This window comes from Lissotriton helveticus, chromosome 10, assembly GCF_964261635.1.
Source record: "Lissotriton helveticus chromosome 10, aLisHel1.1, whole genome shotgun sequence".
Lineage (NCBI taxonomy): Eukaryota > Metazoa > Chordata > Amphibia > Caudata > Salamandridae > Lissotriton > Lissotriton helveticus.
The window spans coordinates 921,805,586-921,825,781 of record NC_136071.1 but is presented as its reverse complement, the minus strand read 5'-3'; the positions used below and the strand labels follow the sequence as shown (position 1 = coordinate 921,825,781).

At 46.0% G+C, this 20,196-nt stretch overlaps 1 protein-coding gene across 1 annotated transcript in view; it reads right to left on the bottom strand.

Moving 5' to 3' along the window:
• Positions 1-20,196, bottom strand: part of CUBN (cubilin) — a 1,583,269-nt gene that overhangs the window by 1,451,583 nt on the left and 111,490 nt on the right. The window contains exon 8 of the mRNA XM_078663578.1: positions 7,811-7,979. Within this exon, the coding sequence (XP_078519704.1) occupies positions 7,811-7,979 (169 nt within the window). The remainder of the gene's footprint in view (positions 1-7,810; positions 7,980-20,196) is intronic.

Below are 20,196 nucleotides of genomic sequence, written 5' to 3'. Positions count from 1 at the left end.
AATATTTTAATTTTAAGCTAGTTGATGATGGAACCATCATTAACCACTTCGCCGTGGCGCAAATTCGGCTGCGGCGCGGGCGGAGTTACGGGGTGGGTGTGGTGCTCCCGTACTCATGACGGCTCCACGCCGTCATGAGTCACGGGCGGCGTGAGCTCATGACCCCACCCCCTCACTAATTCGCCCGCACAGGCGTCCACGGCCTGGAGCTGTCATGAGCATGGACAAGGTTAAGCACTTTCAGCGAGTTCTCAACTTTAAACACTTTAGGTCCATTAATTGCACAGCAGAATTTCACCCAATCTTGGTGCAGAGTGTTAGGAAACTGGTAATATTTGACAAATTATGAGTTTTTACTTTTTCCAGATGCAAAGCGCTTTTCTTTAGACAGAACTCACTTTCCTTGCAGGATTAATAGGCATAGGTTTTAAGGTACCTTCCTGTACTGATTGCACCACTTACATCGTCTTTACTTAGAACCTAATTTTAAAAGTGCATATATGAATGAGAATAATGACCCACATGTGTGAGGATATTCACAACATTACTATTCTGTGGCCCGGCAAGAACGAGGGATGGCAAAAGCAGCGATAATGTGGACTAGTTTTGCTGCTAAATGTGGCAACCTTGCAGTGCTTAATTTGTAAAATTATGAGATTCGGTGCCAAAAACGCTGCTCAGATGTCCACAGGTGGCGCCATTAAACATCACAGAGCCAAATACCTAGCCCGTGTAGTCCTAAATCCACCTCGTGCCTCTTTAATCCACAGTCGGACACCTCCTGCCCCTTTATCTCACTCCTGCAGGTCCCTACTTTCTCCCTTTGTGGCGGTTTTTCTCTTCCTTTCTAGTTTTTGTGTTTCCCTTTCCCGGTAAATGTCTGATGAAGAAAAAGAGGTCACCAAAAACGAGCACCAGTGGCCCCCACATCCAACCAACCGGTTCAAATTAAGCACTGAGCCTAAGGCTGAAGCATAAAAATACTTGAGGAGGCCCCCCACTTGCAAAGTATGGGGAGGGGGTCTCTCCTGCCTAAACAGATCAGGGTGAAAAAGACAGGTGGCTTGCGGGTGGGAGGAGCAAGGATTCCACAGGCCACTGCACTAAGATAATGTGGGTCCATGTATTATACCCATGGCAGTCGAAGGTAGGACCCTTAAAAGGAAACATGCAGTGTTTGACTCATATTTTCAGCATTGGCTTGCTGAAGCAATTCAACTCAAAACAACACGGCTGCAAAGGGTTAAGACCTTTCCTTTTGTATCCTTGGTACAAAATATGGATTGTATACCCAGCAGCTTTTTTATTATTCTTGTCCTGTTGGAGTTCACCTTATTTTCCCTGTATTTCTTTGACCTCCACCCCTAGCTACACTATCGAGAGATGACCTAAAGATGTAGAAACCACTGTATACATTTTGAAACTTTCACCCATCTATTATGAGCCAATGAAAAAGCTTTCCAGAGATTGAAACTCTTTTCAATGCATACACTAGAGATGTACCCTGAAACAGTTTGGTAAATAGGCTGCAAATGAAAAAGTACTTCTATTTAGTATTATAGCTTTCTAAAAGAACAAAAGATTACCCTTTCAGAGAGCTAATATCACAGTAGGCAGTTCTGAAAATAAAAGCTGTGGGCCTTCATTCAGAAAGATTTTGCTCTGAGTAGGTGTGACTTACTCTTGTAGTACCCCTGATTTACTTCTGAATTCTACAATTAAGCCAGTGCTGCTTCTGGAATGTGTTAAGAGGAGCCGGAAGCCAGTAGAAAGCCAATCGGACTCCTACCGTACTCCAGGAGTACTGCAAAAGGGTGGCACAGCTTAATCTCTGTGCAGCAGCCCAATGTGTTGGTCTCAGAGTCATAACTACCTTTTGTGCAGTGCATGCAGTGGCACATTGGCCCAGGGCTACGAAGCGCAAAATGTACCCCAATAACATGTCTTTTTTTTAGGTCTCACCTAGGCAGCACTAGCACTGTCTCTTTGAGACATGCTGTATTCAGCTATGGACTTGAAGCCCCTCCCACTCTCCACCCATATTTTTTATTGGCTTGTATCATTGTCCTTTGTAAATGTTGACTTCTGATTTGTTAATAGGCTTCTTAGTCCCTCCTTAGTACCTCCCTTTACTCTTTTGTTACTTCCCATGAAGACTGTCCCTCTTACATGTGTCCTTACTCAGGAGCTTTCATTAGCAGTTTGGAGAACTATTTGCTTAATTAATGTACACAGCACTCACAGGACGCCAGATCCATCAATGCTTCCGGCCCAGCAGACTTGGTAGCTTCAAAAGCAAAATTGTTCTTTTATTCATCAAGAGCCCGACAGCTCACAAGACAATCCAGCATGTGCAAAAGCCACTCTATTGTGTTATGGTGGGCTGTGCTTGTGACGGAACCGCTCCGTCACAAGCACAGCGCACCCGAGGCTCGTGACGGAGCAGTTCCGTTACGAGCATGGGAGCGGCAGGCGGCCCCCCTAGCGCTGCGGCGGAATTGCCGCCGCAGCGAAGGTGTTAAAACAGCAAGCAGCTTGTGGTTTGTTTTTGTTTCGTTTTTTTGTCCCTAGAGGAGACCTTCGCTTCGGTAGTAGGGGGCAGCCGGTTGTGTGGTTGTCTTTTCAAAGCAGTGTCCGTCAGCTGGATGCCTAGGCCTGCCTCATCTAGCTCCATAAACCCTGCTGTGTAGCAGCCTAATTTATCCCCCCTCGTCCTCCCCTGTATAACAGCATCTGGGGACAGCCATATTCCGAACAGAATCTTCCTGTATGCAAATGCACCTGGCTCCTGGAGCCTGCCCTTTTTGGATCAGTTTGTTGTCATTCCTGCCCTCAAAGCTTCTCGCACTGTTGTGGCAAGTAATCGCTGGGGTCCTCTTACACCACTGCAAGCATGTCTTCCCTTCTCCCTCAGGCTTCTCTGAGCAGCAGAAGTCATTCCGTGCTGTCAGCCTGAAATTGTGGAGAGGAGGCAGTGAAAATGTACAGTCACTTGAATGCTTCGATGGAAGGGATCACATCTGCCAGCAATCCGTTGTGGCCAGATCAGTAATTAATGCTGCCCAGATGATAATGGGTAAGCTGGAGGATTAGGCTGGAAGGGTTAAAGCGATAATCCGTTGCCATGGTGGGGGAGCCGTCACATTAGTTCCATATCCTATTCTTTCCTCATGAATTAGAAGGCATCCTGCAGGTGATGTGGCATAAAAAATGCCAGATCCCCTCGCTCATATAACATTTTTATAAAAAATGTCAAATAATGAGTTGATGCAGTGTGGTGGACCGTGTTTTTTATTTTTTTTGTTGCAGTTTTACATCGAACAAACTTGACCCTAAAGTAGCAGGTTTATAAGGGACAAGGGAACCCAATAGGATTGGTGAGGGACCTTGGGTAGTAATGAGCTATAAACACAGTGGTCCCTAAACAAGGACATTAAAGTTGGAAAATGAATATAGAACCAGAATCAGGACTATATTTGAAACTGTCAAGCCGGAAAGATATACTTTTAATTCGTAAAATAGAAACTCAAAACATTAAAGTGGGACACAAGCCTGCGTCCAACTAGGTATACATACAGAAAACAAAAAAACAAACAGGAGACCTCAGGCAGAACGACTTGCTTGCATGTTATACATTTGATTGGTACAAGCAGATATATGGTGAGACGCCATTATTTATTTATTTATTCAAAGTTTTATATAGCGCGAACAAGATCCTTACAGATATCAGAGCGCTTCACAGAGACAGGGGCAAGGGCAACAGGAATGAACAAGATAATGGGAGCAATATAGTAGTCACTAAACATAGAGGATAACAGTAATGTACAGAAACATATCAAAACCTATCAAAATACAGTCAGGTAAACAGGATAATGGGAGTAATATAGTAGTCACTAAACATAGAGGATAGCAATAATGTACAGAAACATATCAAAACCAAAATACAGTCAGGTAAACAAGTAATATAGATCCAACAAAGAGTAGCATATATTGGTCGATAGGACGAGAGTAGGGTAGTAGTGCCCCTCTAGGTAGTAGGATAGTGCCAAAGGGCAGGGTGATCAGAGATACAGCGCGATGCAGAGACTCAGTTCCAGTCTCTGTAATGTTCAGGAGGTCTTGGCCAGAAGGATTCTCTTCACCTCTTTCTTGAAGAGTGCAGTGGAGGAGATAAGCCTCGTTTCCGGAGGGAGCGCATTCCAGATCCTGGGTGCCATTCCTGAGAAGGAGCGCTTGTATGTTTTTTCTTTCCGGAATCTACTAGGTTTCAGAAGTAGATTTTTTGTACTACGATTGGATCTCGACCCTCCTGATATAGACAACTTTTGCGCGAGGTAGTTGGGTGCTTTGTGGTGCACCGCCGAGTGTGTCATTATTGCAATTTTTAGTTGAATTCTGGCTTCAAAAGGCAGCCATTTTAGAGATTTTAGGTCTGGGGAAATATGCGAATGTTTTCTTGAGCCAGTAATGAGTCTCGCGGCAGCGTTCAGGGAGGCTCTTAGGGGTGCTGTTGTGGATAGCGGGAGTCCGCTGAGGGCCACAATTCCGTAGTCTATGCGAGGGATGACTAAAGCTTGTACAGCAGTTTGGAAGTCTTTGGCAGGGAGGAAGGGTTTGAGTTTCCTCAGTGTGTTGATTTGGAAATTAGCCCCTTTTGTGGCTATGCTAACGTGCTCTTGCATGTTGAGCTTGGCGTCAACTGTGATGCCTAGGGATTTCGCTGAGTCCACGATAGTAGGTTGGACATTGAGTGCTGTTAGGTTATTGAGCCACGTTTGGGTGGTGGAAGTTTTCGCCGGGGGTGAGATGAGTAGGAACTCAGTTTTCAGCGCATTTAGTTTGAGGTGATTGACGGCCAGCCAGGATTGAGTGTTGCTAAGTGTGGAATTCAGTAGTTTGATATCTTCCGGGGATTGTAGCTTTAGGTAAAGTTGTGTGTCATCGGCGTACATATGGAATTGAACATTGGATGCTTGGAGCAAGGTGGTGAGTGGTTCCATGACGAGGTTGAACAGTGTGGGGGAGAGGCAGGATCCTTGTGGGACACCTAGGTCTGCAGGCACTGGTTTAGATAGCACATTGTCGATCTTGAACTTCTGCGACCGGTTATGAAGGAAAGAAGCAAACCATTTGAGAACAGTTCCCGAGAGACCCATTCTAGTGCTTAGCAGCTCCAATAAGTTCTCATGTTTGACCGTGTCAAAAGCTGACGATAGGTCAAGAAGGATGAGGAGACAGGAATCATTGCGGTCAAGGATTTGGAGGGCGTCATCAATTATGTGTGTCATAGCTGTTTCCGTGCTATGTTTCGCTCGGAAGCCTGATTGGTGAGTGTTGAGAAGGTCAAATTGGTCAATGTGTTTTGTTAGTTGGAGTTGGACACATTTCTCCAGCAGTTTGGCCAGGGTGGGGATATTGGTGATAGGCCGGTAGTTGTTCAGGTCAGACGGATCAGCTGTGGGTTTCTTGAGTATAGGTGTGACTTGCCCCACCTTGAGGGAGTCTGGGATGAGACCTTGTTGAAGAGAGCTGTTGATGATTTTGGTCCAAAGAGGGAGGAGCAAGGGGGTGAAGTCTTTTACTGCATTAGCAGGTAGGGGGTCTGTGAGGTGATTAGAGGGCTTCAGAGTGCAGAGTAGTTTGCATATATCTTCTTCCGTGTAGCTGTCGAAGTGCAACCATGATGCATTGTTTTTAGGTTGAATGTTGGACAATCTGGTGTGATTGGGGAATCGGCTTAAATCCATGACGAGGTCATTTCTTATGTTGTCGGTCTTTTGCTTAAAGAAAGCAGAGAAGGCTTCACAGTGTGGGGTGTCGCTTGTTGCTTTGTTTGATTGTAAGGGTTGTGCCTTTGTTTGAGTCTTGATTAGTTCGAACAGTTTCCTTGGCCTGTTTTTTGCTTGGTCCAGTAGACGGCTAAAGAAGTCCGACTTTGTGCGCTTTATTTTCCTGAAATAGTCATTTCTCTTTTTTTTAAGCGTCTTTAGATGCAGTGATGAGGGGTCAGATCTCCAGGTACGCTCTGCCATTCGCATAGTGCGCTTGTCGTCATTGAGTCTGCCATCGTACCAGGGGTTAGACATTTTGTTGGAGACTCTCTTCAGTTGCAGTGGAGCGACTTCATTGACTATTAGTTTCATAGAGTCAAGGTAGTGGTCGGTCAGTGCTTGGGCATCCGAGACACCTGGAGGGGGGAGGAGGAGATTGTCGAGGTGGGGAGGGAGTGTAGTGGGGTTAAGACTCTTCATGTCCCTTTTCCAGATTTTGGATTTGGTGGGCTGAACCGGGTTAGGTTTAACTTTTTCGTTAATAGAGAAGGTGATAATGTGGTGATCTGACCAGTCACAGGGTTTGATCGCCTCCAGTTTGGTGGAGTCCTCCTTGGCGATGATGAGATCGAGTATTGCGCCTTTGTCGTGTGTTGGTCTATCACATATTTGGGTGAGGTCAAGCGCATTAAGGAAAGTTTTGAGACTGTTCACCTCTGCCATTACATATGAGTGTCTCACCATATATCTGCTTACACCAATCAAATGTATAACATGCAAGCAAGTCGTTCTGCCTGAGCTCTCCTGTTTGTTTTTTTGTTTTACTGTATATATACCTAGTTGGATGCAGACTTGTGTCCCACTTTATAGTTTCAAGTTTCTATTTTACAAATTAAAAGTATATCTGTCTGGCTGGACAGTTTCATATATAGTCCTGATTCTGGTTCTATATTAATTTTCCAACTTTAATGCCCTTGTCCAAAGTGTCAGAGCACTTTACATGATAACCAGTTACATTACAGACGGACACATTCATTTTTTGTATGCACAGGGAGATTAAGTGATTTGTCCAGAACCATAGGATATGTTATCCTTTCGCCAAACTTGAACCTGGTTCCCCAGTTTCAAAGTCAGCTGTCCTATCCGGTAAGCCACACCCTCTCCCATGGTAACTACTGTAAGAAAGAAACACACGAGGAATTAGGGTGCCCACCTCACTCCATCTTAATGCGGACAAGGTCACCACGCCTGTACTTTTCACCAACAAATTCTCAATTTCAGCCGTGTTTGTCTATCTAGTGCCATGGAAGCAAAGCAAAATTTCAATACCCAGAATGCATTTTGGTCTCACACATAAGCTCAGGACTGAATACAGTGTTCACAGTGACCTGGAAGGTCATAGTTACCTCATGATGAGTACAGGTAGGGTACTAGTTTAATAAGAAGACTGATCAGTGATCTTACAGGCGTTGAAAAATACAAGCATTTGCAATGCAATAGGTCTCACATTTGTGAGAGTTTGAGCTATTGGCTTTGTAAATAACAATGCCTTTTATTTCTTTGTTTTGAAAACTTGAAAACCTGAAAACGGTGCTTAAACACACACTTTGCACTTATAGTCCTTGCTTATGAGAAGCAAGGCTGGCAGTAAAAGAGGCTCGGTTACTGCCAGCCTTGCTTTTCGTAAGCAAGGACTATAAGTGCACGTTTATACACTGCTTGCAGGTTTGCAAAGCACATAAAGGTATTGTCATGTACAATGGCAATAGCTCAAACTCTCGCAAATGTGAGACCTATTGTATTGCAAATGCTTGTTAATACTTTGCCATACGGTATGGGGACACATTTTCCTTGCTTGCATTAGTGCTGATGGCACCCTTGCTATGCCTGCCACCGGTCAGCTTGATGTGTGCACGGAGCCGCATAGACACGCGCAGCAGCAGCACGCGCATGATCATACAAAGATAGCAAGGTGAGTGGATTTTGCAAACATAATGTATTTTGTAAACAGTGCTGATATCTTTTGGACACAACGGTACCTGCTGGGCAGTCCCCACAGTAGAAGGACCCTTCTGTGTTGAAACACTGCACCAGGGGGTCCTGGGAACAAGGATAGTCTGGAAGGGTGCATTCATCAATGTCAGCGGTGCAGGCAGAGCTGCCTGGAGGCGCCATCCAGCCATTATCACAAATACATCTGTATTTAGGCTGTGAAAAGAAACAACACAAGCAAGACCTTAAGAAGCGAGGGACTGGGAAGGTGATAAAAAGGCGCCTTCAAATGGGAGAACGTCATTAGCATTTACGAAAAGAAAAAGTATTGCCTCTGCCACTCAAAAAATATATACATTTTCTGTCCTCCTGCCTGCACCTACTGCCTGAAATGTGTAGGTCAGCCTAGCTCTCAATTGAGCACATGGAGCAAAATAACTCTCTTTGTAAATCCCCTTTTGTAAATTAGTCTTTCACGTTTGTCCTCTTTAAGACCCGGAGCTACTGAAGCGAATATTGTTGGCTGGTGGTGGCTAAACTGTCTCTGGCCTTTCCTGATTTTGCAGGTTGGGTGGTCTCCAGAAGTGGACACAGCATCTGAGATGAGAGCTCAAACTCACTGGATATAGTGGTACTTCAAGCTTCTTATTACTTGAAAGTTAAACCTCTCTCTAAGCCCTATTACACCTTGTTTTCTATCCAGGCATCAGATTTAAGATCCTTCTCCTTTTTAATGTCATTTTAATCCTCCCATCTCTGTCTGCACTGCGCTCCAGAGTGGTTTCTGCACTCTGTGTGCTTGAACAGACTACCCATCCCCCTTTATTTGAGGTGATTTGTTTGGTGCCACCTGTGGCCACCTGGCTTCCTAATTACACAGAAGCTTAAAATTCTGCCTCAAGTTCAAAATATTTCCATGCTCCGTATGAAATTATGAGACAATTAGTGCCAGAACAATAACACATTTTAATGATTTAGAATACAAACATTTATTTTGAAAAAATAGGTTTGTTACTCAAAATGCTGAACTCTGCCATGACATGCCATGAGCCTACTCCACACTTTCCAATAAACCCTACAACTCCAGAGGAAGATACAAAGGTTTAGTTCAGCACGTTTTACAGCTCTAAAAGGGAATGAAATGAAACAGTCATGTTCAATTTAATCGTAACCTAATGTGTAACATAAATGAGTTTCATGGGACTTGTTGCAATTTATAAGTAACAGATATTTATTTTGCTACGCAGCTAAAGAGTGCTCATTTTATAAATCTTCGAAGGATAAAATGCTGAGTGAACCCGCCTGGGTTTAACGTTGTAACCATGGTGTCAGCAACATACCTCAATCAGCCCACTGAACCTCCAGGTCATGCATTACGTGAGACAACCAATTTCATGCCCTTTAAAGATAATATTGGAATATTCTGCAGTTGCCTGAATGACTTCACCACATTATCTCACACACCTTGTATTCAAATGTGGGGTATTTGCCATTTAGTGAAATACACAGATCTAAAATGATGCTGAACATTTTTTTAATAAAATATGCCAAACTTTACAGCATCATTGGCAACTCCAATTGGTCTTGCCTTTGAAAGGGGGAGTTTATGTTTGCCAATGCTTGTTTGCATTTGCCTAAATTAATTCCCAAATGGTAGCCAGTGCATTACCACACAGATGAACACATGGGTGGCAATTTTGAACGTGTTTTCTAATAAAGAAATAGCGATTCCAAGAAGGCTACCAAAGCATGCACATACATCGTGGTACATGCTTATTTTTGTCTGCAGCCATTTTTGATTTTTACATTTTCCGTTCCGGTGTTGCTGATAGCCATTCTAGAATGGTGTATTAAGAAGTCTCTAACATGCAGGAGCGTAGAAAAAAGCGAATGGCCTGGTAAAAGTGGCAGTTGTTGGGCACTTGCAGGAAATAAAAAGAAAACAAACATTAAAATGCACAGAGGTTTGGGAGAGAAACAGATTGTGGGAGGAAAGCGAAAAAAATGTTAAAATGTTGTATGGTGTGGAGAGTGGCAGAATACAGCTGCCACGCCCTTGCAAAAAATAAAATACAGAAAAAACAATATAAAAAAGTGTGGGGAGCAACATAATGAAAAGCAGGTAGACTGGCAACCTTCTGCAGATGCTTGGCCCTTGCAAGAAAAAAACAATAAAAAAAATTAAGCATTCATGTGTGGGAGAGCAAACTAACTAAACACACAATGGAGTAATAGAAAAATACATGCACTCCCATGGACCGCTGAAAGAAAACGAGCACTGGCAAAGCAAATAGGTCTCACCAATACACGAGCTATTGGCTTTGGCAATGTGTTTTTGTGATGTTGTACTCCAGTGTAGCTGCTGTTCAGCATGGATAAAAGATAGTGGGGTGGAGTGTTGTAGTGTGGTGGGTGAGTAGAGTGTCGTACAGTGGATTTGTAGGAGTACAGTGCCGCAGAGTGGAGTAGGGGGAGCAGAGTGTTGTAGGATTGAGAGGAATAGAGTTCAGTGGTTCAGTGGCAGAGAGTGTCATAGAGTGCAGTGGTGTAGAGTGGCGTGTTGTGGGGGGGATAGGGTGGAGTGGGTTTGAGTGGATTAAAGAAGTGTGGTGGATTGGAGTAGAGATGGGTGGGGTGTCTTGGATTGCGGTAGAAGGAGTGGATTGAGTGGAGTAGGGTGGATTGGTATGGGGTGGATTGAAATGGGAAGAGGTGGACTGGAGTAGGAGGAACTAGATTGGATTGAGGTGGGTGCATTGGATTGAAGTGATAGGACTAGGATGGGGCTGGACCCGATTGGGGTGGGGTAGATTGGATTGGAGTGGGGTAGTTTGGAGTGGGGTGAATTGGAGTGGAGTGGAGTGGATTGTGGTGGATTGGACTGGAGCCGGGTGGGCTGGATGGATTTTAGTGGGGTGGGTGGACTGAACTCGGGTGGGGTGGGGTGGATTGGGGTGGAGTGGGGCAGATTGGAGTCGACTGGGGTGGATAAGAGTGGGGTATGGTGGAGTGGGGTGGATTGGATTGGGGTGATTGGAGTGGGGTGGATTTGGGTGGATTAGTGAGGGGTGGATTGGAATGGGTTGGATTGGAGTGTGGTTGATAGGATTGTAGGATTGGATTAGAGTGGGGTGGATTGGATAGGGGTGGGGTGGACCGGGGTGGATTGGTTCGGAGTGGGGTGGTATGGATTGGATTGGGGTGGTGTGTGGTAGGTTGGATTGAGGTGGGTTGGATTGGGGAGAGGTGGGATGAATTGGAATGGGGTGGATTGCATTGACCCTGGTGGAATTGGTAGGGCGGATTGGACTGGAGTGGCGTGGGGTGGTGTGGTGTGGATTGGAGTGGTGTGGAATGGAGTAGAGTGGACTGCATTGGGGTGGGGTGGGGTGGCTTGGGCCGGGATGAATTGGATTGAGGTAGGGTGTATTGGATTATGGATGATTGGATTGGGTAGATTGGAGTGGACTGGAGTGGAGTGAGGTGGGGTGGACTGGATTGGGGTGGATTTTTTAGAATGGGGTTGATTGGATTAGAGTAGGGTGGACTGTGGTGGATTGGACTGGAGTGGGGTGGGGTGGATAGGACTGGAGTGGGCTGGATTCGAGTGGAGTGTGGGGATAGGAGTGGGGTGAATTGGATTGGTGTGGATTTGATTGGAGTGGGTTGGGGTGGATTACAGTGGTTTGGGATGAGGTGAATTAAGGTGATTTTGAGTGGGGTGGATTAAGGTAAACTGGAATGAACTGGAGTGGGGTGGGGTTGATTAAGGTGAATTGGATTAGAGTGGGGTGCATTGATTGGATCAGAGAGGGTGGACTGGACTGGGGTGGGCTGAGTGGATAGGATTGGGGTAGAGTGGGGTAGAGTGGGGTGGACTGAGGTGGGGTGGATTGTATTGGGGTAGAGAAGTTGACGGAAGTGGAGTGGGGTAGGGTGAACTGGAATAGAGTGTAGTGGATTGGAGTGGAATGGGGTGGATTGGAGTACAGTGGGGTGGATTGGAGTACAGTGGGGTGGTGTGGGTTAGGTTGGAGTGGGATGGACAGGATGGGGTGGATTGGAGTGGGGTGGGTTAGAAAAGGGTGGGGTGTGGTGGAATTGAGTGGGGTGTATTAGATTGGGGTAGGGTGGATTGGGATGGGGTGGACTGGAGTGGCGTGGAATAGAGTGGGGTGGAGGGCGGTGGGGTGGATTACATTGAGGTGGGGTGGATTGGAGTGGGTGAATTGGATTGAGTGGAGAGGACATAATGAGGTGGATTGGAGTTAGGTGGACTGGAGTGAAGTAGATTGTATTGTGCGTGGTGGATTGGAGTGGGTGAATTGGATTGAGTGGGGAGGACATAATAGGGTGGATTGGAATTAGGTGGACTGGAGTGGAGTAGATTGTATTGTGTGTGGTGGATGGATATCGGTGGAGTGTTTTGGAGTGGATTGGATTGGGGTGGAGTAGAGTGGACCGGATTTCAGTGGTCTGGTCTGAAATGGGGTGGGTTAGACAGGAGTGGGTTGGATTTGACTGGAGTGGGCTGGATTTGACTGGAGTGGGTTGGATTAGACTGGAGTGGGCTGGGTTGGACTTGAGTAGGCTGGACTGGATAGGAGTGGGGAGGGGTGGATTGAATTGGGTTGGATTGGATTGGTGTGGATTGGATTGGAGTGGAGTGAGGTGGATTAAGATAGATTTGAACGGAGTGGGATGGATTGGAGTGGGGTGGGTGGACTGAGTTGCAGTGGATTGGATTGGAGTGGGATGTGGTGGAAAGTATTTGAGTGGGTGCATTGGTTTGGATTGGGTTGTAGTGGGGTTGGATGGATTGGAATGGAATGGGTTGGATTGGATTGGATTGGAGTTGCCTGGATTGGAATGGAATGGGGTGGATTTGAGAAGGGTGGGTTGGACTGGAATCGGGTGGATTGGACTGCAGGGGAGTGGATTGCAGTGGGTGGGTTGGACTGGAGTGGGGTGGATTGGACTGGAGAGGGGTGGATTGGGTTGGGGTGTGGTGAAATGGATTGGGCTGAATTGAGGTAGGGTGGATTAGAGTGGGGTGGTTTGGTATGGAGTCGGGGGGATTGGATTGGGGTGAGATGGATTGGGGTGAGATGGATTGGATCAGGGTGAGATTGCTTGGATTGGGGCAAGGTGGATTGAATTGGGGTGAGGTGGATTGGAGTGGGCAGATTAGACAAGGGTGGGGCAGATCGTTTGGGATTGGAGTGCGACAGACTGTTTTGGATTGGCACGGGCAGACTATTTTGGATTGGAGTGGACAGATTGTTTTAAAATGGAACGGGCAGATTGTTTTGGATTGAAGTGGGGGAGGTTGTTCTGGATTGGAGTGGGGCAGATTGTTTTGGAGCAGATTGTTTTGGATTGAAGTGGGGTAGATTGAGTGGAGCAAACCGTAGTGGGGCAGATTGGAGTGGGGCAGATTGTTTTGGATTGGAGCGCTGCAGATTGTTTTGGATTGGATTAGGGCAGATTGTTCTGGATTTGAGTGGGGCACATTGGAGTAGGGCAGAATATTGTGGATTGTAGTGGGACAGATTGGAGTGGAGCAGAATGTTTTGGATTGGAGTGGGGCAGATTGTTTTGGACTGGAGTTGGGAGGATTGGAGTAGAGCAGATTGTTTTGCATTGGAGTGCGGCAGACTGGAGTGGACTGGGGTGGGGCACATTGCTTTGGCTGGAGTGGGGCAGATTGAAGAGGGACAGTTTGTTTTGGATTGGAGTGCGGCAGATTGTTTTAGATTGGACTGGGGCAGATTGGAGTGGGGTAAGGCAGATTGAATTGGAGTTGGGTGGATTGGATCGAAGGTGGTTGATTTTAGATGGAGTGAGGTGGATTGAATTGAGGTGGGGCAAATTGGAGTAGGATGGATTGGAATGGGGCAGATTGTTTTGATTTGAAGTGGAGCCGATTGGTTGGATAGGAGTGGGGCAGATTGTTTTGGATTGGAGTTGGGCAGATTGGGGTGGGTCAGATTGAAGTTGGGCATATTGTTTTGGTTTGGATTGGGGCAGATTGTTTTAGATTAAAGTGGGGCAGATTGGAGTGGTGCAAGTTGTTTTGGATTGGAGTGGGCAGATTGTTTTGGACTGGAGTGGGTCTGAATGTTTTGAATTAGGGTAGGGCAGATTGGAGTGGGGCAAATTGTTTTGGATTAGAGTGGGCAGATTGTTTTGGGCAGGAGTGGGGCAGAATGTTTTGGATTGGAGTAGGGCAGATTGGAGTGGGGCAGATTGTTTTGGATTGGAGTGGGTCGGATTGGTTTTGATTGGAGAGGGGCAGTTTGTGTTGGATTGGAGTGGGGCAGATTATTCTATACTGGAGTGGGGCAGATTTGAGTGGGGTAGATTGTTTTGGATTGGAGTGGGACAGATTGTTTTGGTTTGAAGTGGGCCACCGCAAGTGCTACCTTGCCGGACACCAGCTTGCTATTACGCACATGCGCGTGTGCTCTTCTGCGCATTCTAGCAAGCTGGTGGCCGGCAAAGTAGCACTTTAAAAGCAGCTACTAAATGTCTCGGCCAGACCAGACGGATCACATTGTTTTGGATTGGAGTGGGGCAAATTTGAGTGGAGCAAATTATTTTGGATAGAGGTGAGGCAGATTGGATGGGCAGATTGTTTTAAATTGGAGTGGGTCAGATTGCATTGCGGCAGATTGTTTTGGACTGGTGTGGGGCAGATTGTTTTGGATTGGAATGAGACAGATTGGAGTGGGGCAGATTGATTTGGAGTGGACCAGATTGTTTTGGATTTTAGTGTGGCTGATTGGAGTGGGTAGATTGTTTTGGATTGATGTGGGGCAGATTGTTTTGGATTGCTGGTCTGGGGCAGAATGTTTTGAATTGGAGTGGGGCAGATTGTTTTGGACTGGAGTGGGGTGGGTTGGGAGGATTGGAGTGTGGTGGATTGGAGAGGATTGGGTGAGTGGGTTTGACTTGATTGGCCTGAGGTGGATTGGATTCATGGGGTGGATTGGATTGAGTGTATTGGTTTGAGGTGAGGTGAGTGGGTTGGCTTGGATTAGAGTGGGGTGGATTGGAGTGGAGTAGGGTAGGGTGGGGTGAATTCGGGTGTACTACACTGTATAATTTCGAAAATCACACATAAGAAAGAAACAATGTTGTTTTGCAATATATACAACATGATAATCGTCATCTTTTGAGAACAGCGTCCAGGAGCAAAAACAAAACAAACAAGCATTGGCATAGCCAATAGGTCTCGTCTTTGGGACCTTATAAGTGTTTAGCCATGTAGCACATTTTCTGGGGTGCTACAACAACAATGGCTAATAGGTCATTTCTACGAGTTTAGACCGTAAAAGGGAAATAACGAGAAAACATGAGCACATTTGTTATTATATGGTTGTAGATCTTTGTGGCTATTCATTCAAACTATAAACAATTGAATAGTGAGGTGGATTGGTTTTACAAAGAGTCGTTTTAATAAGTTCACGATTTGTGCACTACTGCTACCCAACCCCCATGTTGTGTTACCTCCTCTACCAGTGCTGACTTTTTTGTTAATGCAAACTGAGTTGAGCTCACATTTACAATCTATATAGCAAAAACTAAGAGCCATGATTGCAGTGCAATTGCTAGAAATAACAGGGCTGGTTGGTGGTGTTACCCACAGCATGGGGCTAGTGTTTAGCTATGCCGCTTTGTGTGTTACAGAACTACTATGTTTGCCGTGCTGTGCGAGGGCAATTTGCACACGTTCTACAAATGCTATCCAAAGCTGTGTGTGGGAAAATGCATGCAAGCTACTCAGTGTTCTGTCTGAGGGAAGCTTGCACACTGACAATGATGACTGTAGGCACTTGCAAAGACTCTGGCCCCTGATTTTCCAGCAGCACCCAAAGCCAATTGTACATATCTGCATACAGCACTGGAAGGTGGAGCAGACTCATGCTAATGACTCGCCTGCATTAACTGGCCGGTCTGCTCACATCATGAATGACAATAAGATGGGTTGGTGTTGTGTGTGTACTTCCAAATTATGTTATCCCTGACTCCTATGACATCAAGTCCCTTCCAAGGCCTTCACTCTGAAACCCATGTAATTGTCAGGCAGACACTTGAAGGGAAGGCCTGATGCCCTCTTGCAGGGGCAATTAAAACCACTGCTGACTGATTTAAAGCAGGTGCTGCCTAAGTGTAAGATGAGAGTCTCCTCCCCTGGAAGACAACTTGCGGCGCACGACCCCAACGCGCGACACTATTAAACTAAGCTGCACATTTAAAACAAAATTCCCGGCGCCACTTTGGAACGCATATTAATTGTGTTTTCCAAAGGAGTACCGGCCATTTTAAATGCAGATCTTGAGGGGAGACATGAGAGCACTTTGTGTATGTGCAGGAGGCTCAACACCCTCTGTGGGTTAATATGCAACTGGTGTTTGTGTAACGCGTTCCATACAGAGATGACATTCTTTATAGCCACAATAACTGGCAATGGCCATTTATCCTTTAAGCAGGCTACATTGTGGGACCTGGAGTGTTCTGCAAGCTTTTGAAACATGAGCTGCTGTAAATTGACTACTGAAATGTGCTGTGTTATATTAGAAAGGCTACCCTTGCCCACAGGATGTTGCTTAACAATGGGGCTGCGGCATGTGCATTAAGAGCCCAGAGCTCCTCTCTGCACTGCGCCGAATACTTAAATAAAAAAACCCAAAGAGAGATCCAGGAAGGACGGCAGCAATTACGGGAAGGAGAGGGTGCGAGCGCTCTCTGTCCACCTAGCTCTGCTGCTCTGCTGTAAGGTTGGCGCAGGCTGGAACCCGCTGGCTGATTGGAAGAGAGGGTGAGGCAGAGCAGAAAGAGTGGGATGGAAGGGCAGGGGACGAGTTGCTCTCTACGGAAGAAAAAGAGAGACAGGCAGTCAAAGAAAGAAAGCGAGAGACATTCAGTGGAAGAAAAAAATGCAACAAGCAGAGAGAGCAAGTCAAAATAAGCGCACGCCTAGAGCGATAGCAAAAAAAAAAACGCGAGTGGTCTGCACTCGCGTCACCGCAAGTGCTACCTTGCCGGACACCAGCTTGCTATTACGTGCATGCACGTGTGCTCTTCTGCGCGTTCTAGCAAGCTGGTGGCTGGCAAGGTAGCACTTTAAAAGCAGCTACTAAATGTATCGGCCAGACCAGACGGATCAGGCCGAGACCTAAAAATGAGTGCAAAGTGAGAAAAGAAGAATTGGCAAAATAAAAGAAAGTTAACTATAGAAAATAAAACTTTTCAATTTTGTTTGTCCTTCATGGGCATGTTTTTGCCAGTCACATGCCTTCTGTTTGCAGGGCACTGGAAGTTAAAATAACAAAAAAGAACCTCAATCACGTTGGGAGCACTGGACGGGCACTGATTAAGTTGAATCAATCAGTACTTGGTCCCTGCTCCACACAAAGGAAGAGAAATGATGTTAGTCCTGCAGTGTCCAGTTACGAGGCTGTAAAGAAGAGTGTGATGCAAGCCAACAAATTGTAAGAAAGGGTGGGCTCCAAGCCCTTTTTTTAATTACACCTTCTCACAAGCGAAACACAATCGCTAGCGCATGCTATTGCAGTCTCAACCTAAAAAGACAAAAAGTCGTTTCCTGATTTCAGTAGTGACAGGATACAATTCATCTGGTCAGAAACACTGTAAAGGGTTATCTTCCAGGGTGAAGGACAAACATGAATACAAAGGAAAACGATCTAATTAGAAGGAAGGAAATGAGACTGGAATGAAAGCCAGTCAAGTAATGGAGGCCCCTTAATATCGGTGTCGGGACTCCACTCACCCCACATTTTGTGCTTCCTATTTATTTGTAATCAATTAAATACACAATTCAATGTGTATTTCATTGATTAAACATAAACTAGATATCTATGTTTATATAATATCACCTTGGACTTGGAATTCTTGAAAATCTAGGACAATTGTAAGCCATATTGCCTGACTTCTTGGCACTTGGGTTATTTGCGGTTGAATGAATGCAAAATGTTTAAGCATCTGTTTACAGATGTATTTAGCTGCTTGTTGTGAGAGCTCATGTCATCAATATATAGGCCTATCTTCCTATAGAGTTATGCACTGTAACTCAGACCCATGCTCCTCGCGTGGCTCAGGCAGAGTCAGGGCACTGTCTGACAGGCATATACACTAGGGCACATGAGGTTTGCTGAAGATATTGCAGGGCTTGCCTGCTTTCAATCCTGGCTACTGTGGCATTAGAGGCTGCAAGGCCACTTCTTCCATGAAATGATCCTGCATCACTGTTTGAATGCAACCTGGGTGATTTAGTCTTCAGCCTGGGTCTTCCTGAGTCTGCATAGCATATGACAAGGAATGGCAAGGAAGAACATTCCCAACTCGTCCTTGGATGTGTGGGAAGCAGTCACCCTACAGCACCTTGGCCTGTGATGGATTGGGCCAAGAGAGGGGTGAGAAGAGGCAGGTGGACAGCCAGTGTGCATCTCACAGGCTTCATCGGGGTGCCAAGTCACATGCTTGTAGACAGGCACACCTTGCATGCTTGAAGCTTGCACAGTAAATCTGAAGATCCGCTCTGTCTCTTTGTGCTTATGTGCTGTCGTTAAGTGAGCTAGACTGGCCTAGAATGGGGTTTCAAGATTCCAGATATCAGATGTTTCATAGGTGAGTGATGTACTCATCCCTGACGCCCAGCTTGTAGCCGCCAATTTGAGTCATACCCAGGGAGAATCGTGAGGGAAGGTCATAGCTTTTATGGGTCACACAATGTGTGCCAAATAAAGCATTTTTGACTTGACTTGTACTCATAATATTTGCTGTGCTCAGAGGGCCTCCTAATTTCTGTTGGCAGCGAATAGGGGAATCAATAGTTTGAAATGATTGGGGTGGCTGGGACTTGCCACAGGGCCCAGGGCTGTTGCTGGTGCTGACGGGAGCCAATTTTAGGTCTCGCATGAGCCAATGTGCTTGCGCATTTCTCCGGCGAGATTATAGTAAGGGGAAAAGAACAGTCTACCAAAACGGCGGATTAGACACCGTTCATGTGATCTATGCATGTGCACAGTGCCAGCCACATCACACACCACCATTTGTCTGTGCCCCGCATCAGACTTCAATGGCTGCCGCTGCCCCCAATCAGACTTCAAAATCTGCCGCTCCCCCTGCCTCTCGCATCAGACTTCAAAGGAATGCGCTCCCGCTCTCCCGCCCCCGCCACAGCAATGCCGAGAGATTGTTTTGCTTGCTACTCCTTGCCCTCTGGTCTCCGCCTGCTCTCCCGTGTGCTTGCATCTTCCTTCCTTGGCCCTGGGTGTTTTCCTTGTTCTCCCATTCAGTGCCTTCGCGACCCCGTACTTGATTGCTGTCCAAGTCCCAGCCCTCACTGCCTCTATCATTATACACTCTCCCTGTGATTTCCTGTTTCCCCTTGCTTTTTCCCAGCTCCATCATTCTGTGCTTTGATAAACTGAACGCGCTTTGTAGCACTCAACCCTGCGTGTTCTTAGCTTCAGTCTCTGTGCTGCTGCACCACATCGCTCAGGGGCACCACCACATCACTCAGGGGCACCACCACATCACTCAGGGACACCACCACATCACTCAGGGGCACCACCACATCACTCAGGGGCACCACTCACGGGCACCACCACCACATGACTCAGGGACACCACCACATCACTCACAGACACCACCACATCACTAACCCTGGGCTTAAAACTACGCTACGCTGGCGGAGCGTGCAAAGTTTGTACTAATTCGCACTTTGCAAATTGCACGTAGTAAAGTACCAAACTGTGCTTAATCAATCACGTAGCGTAGCATCTAAATAAACAATATTCTCAGATGCTTTGACAAAGCAATTTTACATACTTAACAGCATATAACCAATTCACAAAAATAAACTTTTACAATATAAATATTAGGTAATGAGAGAGCTGATGATTTTGGGGTCCCCCCTAACCTAGGGGGAGCACCAAGCAGATGCCTTGAACACAAAGAGCATAAACAAAAAGCACATTTTGTTGAACTTCAGTGGTGATCCCATCATTTTAGGACCACCCCAAGCACAGTTATTGGCAAAAAAACAATCCCAACCAAAGGCCCTGCAAAGCATTATGGGACGAGATTAGCAGTGGGCAGTGAATATTATAGTATCAATATCAAAATAATTCTACAAAGAGCTGCAGTTCACCTAGTTGTTACTAGATGTCCCTCACGAGTCAAATGCAAAGCATTGAAATTATTCTTACATCAAGCTGCAGTTCCACTGGTCGTCCGTAGATGTCCCTCACAAGTCAAATGCAAAGCATTGAAATTATTCTTACATCAAGCTGCAGTTCCACTGGTCGTCCCTAGATGTCCCTCACAAGTCAAATGCAAAACCATTGAACCCCTTTCATCAAGCATTTGCATTTGACTCGTGAGGTACATCTAGTAACCACCA